This window comes from Chiloscyllium punctatum, chromosome 7 (assembly GCF_047496795.1).
Source record: "Chiloscyllium punctatum isolate Juve2018m chromosome 7, sChiPun1.3, whole genome shotgun sequence".
Taxonomy (NCBI): Eukaryota; Metazoa; Chordata; class Chondrichthyes; order Orectolobiformes; family Hemiscylliidae; genus Chiloscyllium; species Chiloscyllium punctatum.
In genome coordinates this window covers 97,913,516-97,925,781 of record NC_092745.1, presented here as the reverse complement: position 1 = coordinate 97,925,781, position 12,266 = coordinate 97,913,516, and the positions used below count along the sequence as shown (strand labels likewise).

The window sequence follows — 12,266 nt, the reverse complement described above, 5'->3', positions numbered from 1 at the left end:
CAGTCACTACCTTCTTTAACGCTAAAGCCTTCTCCAGCCCAATCTTCCAAAGCTCTGCATTCCTTCAGTTCTGGCCTCTTCCCAGTATCTTTTGTCTTCCTATTGGCACTTACATACCCTAAACTGTGTAAAAACTTCCTAAACCTTTCTACCCTTTTCCTCTTTTAAGAGACTATTCAAAATTTACTTATTCAGCTAAACTATGGAGCACCTGTTGTCAAGTGCCCTTTTCTCTGATTATACAATTATTCATTTTCTGTATGAACCACACTGGGACATGTTACCACTTTAACAAGTTTACATAAAGGCAAGTCGCTACTGTAAATCATAACGAGTCAAATGTCAATTACCCAAATGTCTCATACTTGATCTGCAGAATAGACCTCTGAGAATAAGTTAAATAAGGCAAACTATATCAAAAAGGTTGAAGTTTTACACCACAGAACATGGGATGAACAGTCAGAATTCGTTTCTTTTCAAAGCAGGTGTAAGTGAAATAACAATCCATAATTACATTGTAACATTCAGTTTCCCATTGTATTCCATTCTGCACTATTTATTAATGATGAGACACATACAACTCATTTCTTTCTGCTGATTAGCAAACATAAGTTAATGTTTGGTATCTTATTTACATAATACAAAGAATAGCTCTTTACTCTTTCATATACGGTGAGTTACAAAAAAATTTATTATTCTCTTTACAAGTATTTCAACAGCAAGACGCAGAAATCCAATACTTTAAGGTACAGGCTTCACACAGAGACACAAAGCGCAAATTCTACAATAAAAGTCTTTTGGTCTATGCCAACGTCAAGCACAGAATGCAACAACTTAACATTGCAAACCAGACAGAAGGTGGTTAAATCACTCAACCTTACAGCATCCTTTTCTTACCCACAATGCAGTCCTGCTGTTTAACTGTTCAGTTCAGTAGTGGGTAGGAAGCACACTCATAAAAATGCAGTTTTAACTTGTTATATCTTTGGCCTTATTTTGTTCATTCCACGGTTTACTTTTATTGTTAGATCTACCAGAATCCTCATTATTTATAGGCTGTTACATTGTGAGCTATTTGAACTCACCACTGGCTGATGTTCCAAGATTTAATTAGAAAATTAGCTCAATTAATCAAAATTCCAATATTAAACATGAATCAAACTTAACTGTTGTTTTTGAGGTAAACCAGTAATACAACACAACCCAGTGGAATACATAGGATTAGGTAGAAAGACAATCCCTGTGAGGCCCTAACAACTCACTCCCCACCTCAATTGCTCTCAAGAAAGGAGTTCACAGGAAAGATGATACAGAGCAAGCATCTTCTCTTGATTGAGGATAAATTGGGATGGCAAGCCAAATCATAGTTTAAACAATTTGTTGTGGGTCTTAAAAACCCCTTCAAAATTGGAAGGGTGGGGCAGCCAAACATGTCTAGAAATGGTGTGGCACTTCATTTTTGCAATAGAAATTTTCCTTCGAGACCCTTTCATTTATTTTAAATAATTCTCCCCTTTGTTGATTTTGGGTAATGCATGGAGTTATTGGATAACAGAAGGAAATATGAGAATATTATCTATTTTTCCCAGTGGTTAAAACAGATTTCTGTAAATCAAGTTACAATTGTGATCAAACTAGATAATGATGCAAGAAAATACACAATTACAAGGGGGGCATGGATATGTTTCCAAAGACTTAAGAGGATAGAAAAGACCATTAGGAGCCTACAACCTTTACAAACATTAAAATAATGAACGCAAACACAGATGGATATAGAGTCTGATTAAAATTCCTTTGCAATGAACTATGATTTATTTTAATTGCAAATAACTTTCATTCTGAAATTCAAAAATCATAATAAAGGCAAAATATTGCAGATGTTGGCAAACAAGAATATTTTTGAAAAAGTTTGATATGTAATTTAAGCATGCACAGAGACAAAAACAGGCAGGGAAATCAGAAAAGACAAGTCTGATATGGGTAGAAGGCAGGAGAGATGAAATGATTAAGGGTTGATGGTACAACATGGAAGATGATATGGCAACAAGAGACAAAAGAATCTAAGAGAGGTGTGAATGGGAATAGAATCAACACTAAATAATGGGACATTTGATCTAATATTGATTAATTCAGTTGAAGTATAAAAATCTGCAGAATGCATAGGTGAAGGATAATTTGCTGTTCCTCAAGCTGTATTGAGCTTCATTGGAGCAGTGTAAGAATCTGCTGACAAAGAGAAGGCTTCGAACCAAGAGGCCTGAATAGGAATGCAACAAATAATTAAAGTAGCAGAAGACCTGAAGCTTTGGGCCATACTTGTGGACTAACAAGGTGTTCTGCAATGTGATCACTCAATTTGTGCCCGGTCTACCCAATGCAACGACGTTATGGATGGCCTATACAGTATCATAACAATTGCCCCTTTTTTCTTGGAACAATTTTGATAATTCTGCCTTTTTCATTTATACCTCCCATAGACTGATCTTTTCTTTACTCTTCCCCTTTATTTTTGCTTTTTACCATCATCCCTCGTCATTTAATCTCTCCTGCCTTCTGTATTATGACAGACGTCCCCTTTTGTCTTCCGTCTCCTATTCTTGTTTAAAACCGTAAGATTTCTAACATGTTTCACTTCTAACTAAAGCTCATTCACCTGAAAGGTTAGCATGTCTAACTCCACAGATGTTGCTTGACCTATTATTTGCAGCATTTTCAATTTTTATTACAAAATTCACAGAAGCCAACTTTGAAGTTAAATGTTCTGTGTTCACACACCAGTGTCACCAGCTTCAGTTTCACTGTTAGAGGAACTGCATGGATGAGCAGCACGAAACACAGCTCCACATTAATCTGCCTTTGATAAACATCATGTGCATCCAGGCAACAAAGACTGTCTGGGTGGTGGCATCAATTTGTTTTCATTCTCCATCTGTACAGACTGGGATTCTGATTCAAAGACTTGCTATTGTGCATTTGGCACATTAGAGATATAAGGAGTGAACTTATTTCACTCTGTTCAAGAGAGTTGAAAACAACCCGTTAAAACAAGTATTACTGTTTGAACAAGGAAATTGTTTCTTTTTGGGAGGGGTTAATGAGATTGGAGTGCGGAAATGAAGAAACAGCTGACAGCTGAAATCAAGGTAGGTCAATACACTGAACAAGTGAGCACTTAACTCCCAACCAGGTTTATCACGTTAACTCCAAAGGGTGCCAGCCTCTTAAAATCACTTGCTTCAGTTGGTTGATTACAAGTCTGGCAGTGAATAGAGCATTATAGGGAAGTTAAGCAGTTCTTCAGAAATATAATGCTAATGAGGAACTAATTCCATCAAATCCCTCTTCTTTGCTCATTTGAATCAAATCTCTCGAATACTGATTGCGACCACCAGTGAAAAGGATTATGAGAGGTATACTATAAACACCACCAGCACATCCCATCTGGCTAGAAAAGATGCTGGGGACAAAACAGGCTCCAGTTGTGTGTTTACATTCGAGTTTCGAAGTGGATGTTTTACATTGACGTCTGAAAAAGAAATTCAAAATCTCTCTACTTAAGCAGTATAGGATTCAGTGGGTTTTTCTGAGCAATGTCACTCTGCATAATGTAGATCAGATGTATATTTGCAAAAGATAGATGGAAACACTTGCTAAGTAACAAAAAAAGTAGAATGAAAATGATGTAGGAACAGCATACAGGAAAAAGAAAATTATCTACACTTTGTGAGTGCATTCCCTTCACACACACACTAGTATTCAATTTATAACCACTTGTCTTTATTTTAAAAAAATCATAGGCTACAGATAAGTCGAAGTAGATCCTGAGGATTGAATACAAGAAACATCTTCCATGCACTGAACATTAGATGATCAAGTTGTCTCATGAATGTTCATAATATTTATTCTGAAATCAGAATGCCACAAGAATTTAAAGCTGGTCATATCAGGAGTCAAATGTAATTTGCTCCCAACCAATTGAAAAATACCAAGACATGATTCATTTTGTCACAAATACATGAGAACAACTTTTTTTTAACAAAAGGGGGTGAATGCAGCAATTAGACTCGAGCAGCTTGAATCTCCTCAAATGGTAGTTATTGATCGCAACTGGGTTGGCAAGAATATACACCAAAAAGAATGGAAGTTTCCTTATTTCAGGGATGGGGGACAATTGTAGGATGATTTTCACTTATCAGTTACTATCACCTATTTTCTCATAGATCATTATAAAGAAATTACATTGGGCGGAAAGATGGAAAAAACAAGCGTTCATGTGCAATTTTGGTCAATACATCGTTCACTTAATCTGCCCTTCACAATGAGAACTATAAAGAACAAGACTTTTCACAAATGAAACTCAACAAAGAACTTAGCAGAACGTTTCCCGTTATGACTTAGTCTAAAATAAATACTTTAATTCTTTGTACTTCATGGAAGAAAATTACAAGAAACCACTTCCGTTTTGGCAAAATACTAAAGCTGAAGGCCAAACATGTGCCAGGAACCAACGTAGATGAAAGTGATTATTTAATATCTCGTACATATGTGTTGGTGCTGCTGAGTTAGCATTGCCATTAGGGATTTCAACTCCTTCACAAAAAGAAACAACATTCATTCAAATGCAAATCACTGCCCTCCATTGAGTACTGCCCTGACAGTACACTTCTACGGCAGAGAACCATCTATTAAAGTTTTACCTCAAGTGGCTCACTATCAGGAGATCTAATATTAACTGATTAGCTCATTACATGACCCAAGTTTCACGACACCAAAGGCATCAAGGTTAACTGCAAAGCTGGTATTTCTTTTTTCTTTCTTCCAGAATTTGAGGTCATTGGCCATGATACTTGCTAAGAGTTAGGTGGATATTCCTGGAAAGTTGTAAATTGGTAGCACATTAAGAGCAAGTTATCAAGACAGTTATTATTAGTTCAAGACCAATTGAATTATTCAATACTATATTCTTAACAATCAAAACTAGGAGTAATGTACTTGCCTAGGTCTGGCCCCAAACAGTGAAGAGTTTTCTCCCTTATTCCTATTTCTTCAGTTTTTAAGACTCCTTCATATCATGCTCTAATCAAATGCTGTCTTAATGCCAAATGCAGCACCTTTGTCTCCCCTTGATTTCAGCTATTTTGTCCATTTATGAACTAAGGCTATAATGAGGTCGGGGGTCTGTCGTACTGACAAAACTCAAACTAAGTGTCAATGGGAATGTTATTGCTGTGGAACTGCTGCATTATAGCATTGTTGATAATAACTTTCAGCAGAGTAATGGAAAGGGAGGGTAGACTGATATGGTGATAACTGGCTAGGTTGGATTTGTCCTGCTTTTTGTGGCTGGAACATAACGCTGGCAACATTCTGTATTATCACGTATTTGGAAGTGGTTTAGCTGTTCTGAAACAGTTTGGCTGAGGGAACTGCTGGTTTTAAGGGACCAGGTCTTCGGTATTATTGTCAGGGTGTCATGAGTGCATAGCCCTTGCAGTATTCAGTACCTTCAGCTGTTTCTTGATATCACAAGTAGTTAATAAAATTGACTGAAGACTGGCATCTGTGATGCTGGGCACTTCAGGAGGCCAAGATGGATCTTCTATTCAACTTTTCCTCCATCATAAATCAGAAGTGGGCATTTTTGTTGCTGACTTCACCATGTTCAGCAGCATTTCGAGCTCCTTGAACACTGAAACATGCTATCCCAGCTTGCAAGAAGACCCAAACAAAATTCAGACTTGGTCTAATAACTGGCAAGTAATGTTCACACCACAGAATTGCTAGGTAACTGCCATCTAAAGAATCTAATCATGATGTTCAATGACATAACAGGATTAGTTATATAAACAGTATGGCTACAAGAACAGGTCAGAGGTTGGGAACTCTGTGATAAGTAATCAACTCCCAACCCCAAAGCCTGAGCATCATCTATAAGACACAGGTCAGAAGTGTAATAGAATACTCCACATCTTCCTGGATGAGTGCTGCTCCAAAAGTACTGAAGAAGTTCAATGCCATCCACTGCTCGATTGCCACTCTATCCACTATCTTAAACACTCACTCACTTTGCAACCAGTACATAGTGGAAGCAATGTGTACCATTTATAAAATGAACTGCAGCAACTCACCTGCCTCTTTCAATAATTTGCTCAAAAACCGATACCTCAACCACTGGCAAGGCAAGCAGATGCTTGTGAACACCACCACATACAAGTTTCCTTCCAAAACGTATGCCATCTTGATTTGTTATTTCATTGTCACCAGTTCAAGGTCTTAGAACTTACTTCCAAACAATGCTGTAGGTATAGCTACACCACATGAACTGCAGTGGTTCAAGAAGGCAGACCACCACCACTTCCACCAGGATAGTTTAAGACCTACAACAAATTTTGGACGAGCCAGTGACACCCCCACATCACATGAAAACATTTCTAAAAAGGGACTTTCTCATTGATTGATCCAAACCACCACTCAAATTTGAAAAATTGCTGTAATTCTGCGCAATGGAATAGCCAGATCAACAAAAAAAATCTTTTCAATCGTTTTGCCATATTTTGGCTTTCTTTGACAGTGCTGTTAGTTCTTCCATCTGAATAATAATCCAGTATCCATTTACACTGCTATAATTGTGCAAGATAATAAGCCACATGAACCTATTTTCAAAAGCAATAGCCTCAATAATAAGCAACATGCAAAGAGCAAATTGAGAGATGCCTTACAATGAAATCATTTGGTTCTGTACTAGCACAGACAACCACAGCTTATTCTGGAAGGACTTTGAACTTTTATTAGCAAATGCCAGTGTGTTAATGGATATTTCAAGCTTTGTCCATTAAAGCCATATTACATGAACTGTGGCAACATTTGTTTTTAAAAATACAGTGCTCAAGGGATGATCAGAAACATCAAAACAGCAACTGGCTATTAAAGAGGGGGGAAAAAGAAAGGAAATAGAAGTGTAAGGAATTGCAACTATGTCCAACCAACATCAAAAGGGTTATGTTAAAGGTCACCATGTAGCCTGCTTAGGCCAAGAGATTCTTTTTACATCATGGTCAATTACTACAGAAAATTCATACCATTCTTATTTCTTTTAAGGCCTGTACCTGTCATGGCCAACATGTTTTGTAAAGAATAAAGTCAAATTTTAATTTTTCTACTCCCTTGATAATGTGTTTTCTTGGGAGCCAAGCATTTCACAGGCTAGAGCGAGTTACACATTTCAGTGACTGTCCCAGAATGTAGCATAAATGTAATATGAAAGAGAACCAGGAACCAAGGTCCAACTACCTTAATAACAAGACAACACTAAAACTGTGAGACTTATAATGATGGGCTATACAAACTATAACAACTGGCAACATTCAAAAGATTTTCAGAAACTGTAGATGAAGCCAATTTAGTTATAAATTTTGATAGAGGGCAGGGTTGCCATTGTTATAGGCAATTGTTAATCACAGAATAAATGCATTCTGTTCAAAAATCTACTTTCAAGTTCTTCAGTATATTCCAGGACTTTTCACATGAATAACAAACATTATAACTGGTTACATATTCGGGTACAACTGAGACACACAGCACAACGCTGGTCCACAAGAACTAACGCAGCTTCACCTTAGGGATTGGGCCATAGCCTCTATATAGAGATCAGCCTGGTTCTCCCTCAGGAGTCTGGTGCTGCACAGCCTGATATTTTAAATGGGTCAGGCTTCTAGTACAAGTAGCCCATTTGTTACAACTAAGACAAGCCATCTTGTCTACATCCTTTAGTATTTAAGTTATGGGTATTATTACAGCCATTACTGAAGCTGTCCCTTTAATCTGAATGAGAAATATACATCACAAATTTTTCATTAAACCAGATTATTTTTTAACCAACTGCCCAAAATATTTAAATCTTAGGTAGCCTGGGTAAAAAATACTGCAGATTTAATGCATCTTACTTTTTCTCTCAAAATGATTAAGGACTTATTAGTATGCACTGTTCATAAGTCTATTCCATTTATACACAATCAATGGTGTAAACATACATAATTTATATTACATGTGCTTCATCTTTTTTTTGTCACTATAACACCACAATAGAACACAGTACAAGTCCATTCACAATGCACAGCCCAGAATGTCTTCTGGTAAACGTAGCTCCAGTCAACAGGTTTACGGAGGAGTGGGTGGGTGGGTGTGTGTGTGTGTGTGTGTGTGTGTGTGTGTGTGTGTGTTCTGGGCATCAATCATCTGATAAAACTCGGACAGGGGATGGGGGTTCCTTTATTATTAACACAACAAACAGCATTATCAAGTTCTCCTCTTTGATGGGCTGCTTCTCTCCTTCCATACACTTAAGAGAAAATCAAAAATGGAATATTTGTACATTTTTTGGTGCCACCCCACAATTGTTCATGGTCCTCTTTCTGTTGTGAGGCATCGTGATTAACTTGGCCTCAGGATCATCACGGCCTTTTCTTTCTGTATCCCACTCATTCACAAATAAACGCGTCTGAGATCTCCAGGGGACGTGATGGTGTTGCACTGTGGACAGAGTTTTTTGGCCCCCTGAAAAAGAAGAAATAGTTAGTTAAACACAAGGGAAGGTCCCCAGCTATTATAATTATTACGTTCGCCTTTTTTTTATGGTTGATGTAGAAAAGATTATTATTGTCCATGTGACTTTTCACAATCACGGAGGATTTTACAGCACTATTTCATGTTTTCACAGATTAATTTCCAGAATAGTGAAAGTGATGAGATTTCAAATTACTCTTCAATTCTAAAGAAATGTTATTAGAGATTTTTTTAGGAATTCACAAAAATAGCCTCTAATTTGGACACATTTTCTAAGACAGATGCATTAACTCTGGTATTTATATATCTCTCCTTGATGTTATTTTATACTATACTGCTTCCTCAACGAAGACCTAGAACTTTTTAAATACTCCAACCAACTGCTAAAGATATGGCTCAATAATTCAAGGTGACTGAATTTTTGACTTTTAAGTGGATGAAAGAACTTTGCTTATGTTTAGAAAATGGTTTAATGCAATTTATCAATCAATCTTGCCCTTCTACACACTCTTTAGAAGTACAATTCACCATGTCCAGTGAACAAATTTTTTTTTAATCAATTCATTTTCACCACTGGGATGCTAAATTAACTATTACTCCATTAATGTCTTCATAGTTAATTAGTGGACACATCGTCTAACTTATCAGTAAAGCAAACATTTTAATATTTTTTAAAGCTCTAGGATGAAATGCATTCCACAAAGCTGCAACAAGAATAAAACAAACTGAAACTGTTTTAAACTTCTGTCAAACAGTCTACAGTGGCTAGATACAATTAATTCTAATATTTATTCCAATAAAGCTACAAACTGATCAAATAATTGGTTTGTGCCATTTTATAAATTGAATCCTATACCTCTGAGCAGCCAGACTATTGGTACAAAAACCCATGGTCATCATCTCAACAATATGATCATTTAAAATTTGAATTATGTGTTAATCTAATAAGAATTGTCTTTAAAAATGATTAGAATGAAACAGAAGATGAAATAAAATGGCCTCACACAAACCAAACAAGCAAACCAGATAAAATGCATTTTTGCTCTGATTTACACGAATTTAAGTGAGAAGGTTGGTGACTAAAGTGCAACATGGCATTTAAGTGTTCAAAGCTGACACACTGTAACAGCAGACAAACTGCTATAACACTCAGATTGCAGTGGTCATCCAGTGTTGGAGCATAGTAAATATTGGGCTTGCGTAAAACTGAGGTCTTGCAGTTTTTAAAAGCTGATAACTATTCAGTGAGCTACTGACCAATTTTTATTTAAGCAATTTCCAGTGTTAGATTCGATTCATCTGATCTGAGGCTTATAGATGCCACAAAATTTGAAAATTCTTGCAGTTTTCACCTTGTGTACAGGTGCAAAATAGATACAAATTACACTTTCCTGTTAATAATCTGTAAAGTCAAATTAAAATCTGGCAGAATTTTAAAAAAAAAACTACACAATGTTACTTGAAATGTAGATATTGCTAAAACTACATTTGTCACCCAAAACCCACATGGTGGATTGGTCGTAACTGCAATCAATATTTTTATTGTCACCTAGACTTGTACAACTTCAATAACGTACAGCTCTGTATGTTCCTAGATGAAATAAGAAGGTTTTTTTCTTTTATGCTCTTATTTACTTTTTTAGCCATTTTTAATAACCTCTATATGTGCACATGAAGATTCCTTTGCACAATTTAAAATTTTTCTATTCCCAAGGCTTCCTTTTTCATTTAGCACTTTTTTCTTTTGTGTTCATCCAACCACTTCTGTTATCTGAAGGCATTGTTTTCATGATATATTCAACTTAGTGCCATCAGCAAAATTTGCATTTTTATTTGCAAATCAATGTACATGAAGTTTAATACACTTCACTTATGTATTATCTTTGTTCCAATTTTACAATTTAATCAAGCATGGCTTGTCTTAGATATACATGTTGTCCAACTCTGAATAGCTTATGTTTGTATAAGTGCTTACTAATTTAATACCGTGTTGTCGACTCTAGTACGGTTAACAGTGCTATCCCTTACATATGAGAAACCTTTTCAGTATCGTATCTCCTGAATTACACTTCTTCAATATCATGATTTACAACGGCCACTAACTTTGCTTGGTTGTACATAACTTAAATATTGTTGAAAAATGAAACATGTTGCTGAAGCTTTTCATCCCGCACATGTCAGGCCAAGTGCAAGAATGCCAAGAATCAATTAATCAATCACCATAATTTATAATATCAGAGAAATGCATGCTGGTTGGTTGCCAAGTCAATTCTAATTAGTTGAGACACTATCATGCCTTCTTTAAGCTACAGAAACTTCGTGAGCCTATTTTAATTGCTTTCTCCATAACAGCATCATGGGTCTTTTGCTAAATAAGGATATTTCGACTGTATTGATTAGCATCTTACTCAAAGTAATTCTTTGCATTGAGCTCAGTCAGAATGGAACTGTTGCCACCTCCCTTCCTCTGCTCCTCTTTGATTCCTTCTAGCTGCTTGTCCAGTTCTGTGTGCCCTCTGCTGATTCTCCAAGTCTAGTTCTCCTCCAAAGGGAAGACATATTGATATATCCATGTCTGTCAGAAGCTAGCTTGTACTGAATCCTCAAACTCAGGAAAAAATGTTTAACAGTTTCCACAAGTATGACAAAACTTTACATGCAAGTGTCAAATTTAATTTTGTTGTCCAAAAAATGTGTGCTAACAATTTTGTCACATATTCTTTCTAACTTTCCATGTTTTAGTTTAAATATCCTTTACATTTATCCTGAGATTTTCATCGGTCCTGTAAGTAATTAAATGCATTTTTTTAGTTTCAAGTTAGATTTAATCTCCCCATCCATCCATCAATGGATCTTTCAATACATCCCAATTTTTTCTGATCATGAACTTTATTTGCACACACACTATCTCCTATTCAATATTTTATTTTGCGGAATAGAAGGCTTGTTTGCCAACTTTATTTCTTACACTAATCTGGGCAAGGTCCAACTTTACCCATCACATTTGCTTTTTCAATATTCATTTCCCTTGCCCTCAATCTTCTTCCTTCAATTTCTACTCTTTTGCTGAATCAAATAACAACTCGGCAATGACAAGTGACAACTAGGGCCAGGCAATAAATAATTTTGAAATCGATGTTTTCGCTGCTCCTTGGATGCTGCCTGAACTGCTGTGCTCTTCCAGCACCACGAATCCAGAATCTGGTTTCCAGCATCTGCAGTCATTGTTTTTACCTAATAAATAATTTTGGACAGGCTTAGGGATTTGGCAAGGGATAGAATATAATGTGAAAAAATATGAGATTATCCACTTTGGTAAGAAGAATCGATGTGTAAAATATTTCTCAAATGGTAAGAGGTTGGAAAGTGTAGATTTGCAAAGGGACTTGGGTGGCCTTGTCAATAAATCACTGAGCCAACATGCAGCTTTTGGAAGACTAATAGAATATTACACTTTATTGAAAGAGGGTTGGAGTACAGGAGCATTCAAGTCTTGCTTCAACTGTATAAGAACTTGGTTAGATCACACCTGGACTATGTGTGCAACTTTGGTCTTCTCATCTTAGGAAAGATATCAATTCCAAGGAAAAGCAACGAATGGTTCACCAGGATGGTGAGATTGTCCTTTGAAGAGAAATTGGGCAAACTGGGCCCATACTCCTTGAGTTATAAAGAATGAGAAGTGATTTCACTGAGACCTTCAA

General features: G+C 36.4%; 1 protein-coding gene across 6 annotated transcripts in view; it reads right to left on the bottom strand.

Moving 5' to 3' along the window:
• Positions 1–523: 523 nt before the first annotated feature.
• Positions 524–12,266, bottom strand: part of rnf220a (ring finger protein 220a) — a 516,853-nt gene continuing 505,110 nt past the window's right edge. For all 6 annotated transcript variants that reach the window (XM_072574407.1, XM_072574406.1, XM_072574410.1 and 3 more), the window contains one exon: positions 524–8,553. In XM_072574407.1, the coding sequence (XP_072430508.1) occupies positions 8,478–8,553 (76 nt within the window). In that variant the 3' untranslated portion in view covers positions 524–8,477. The remainder of the gene's footprint in view (positions 8,554–12,266) is intronic.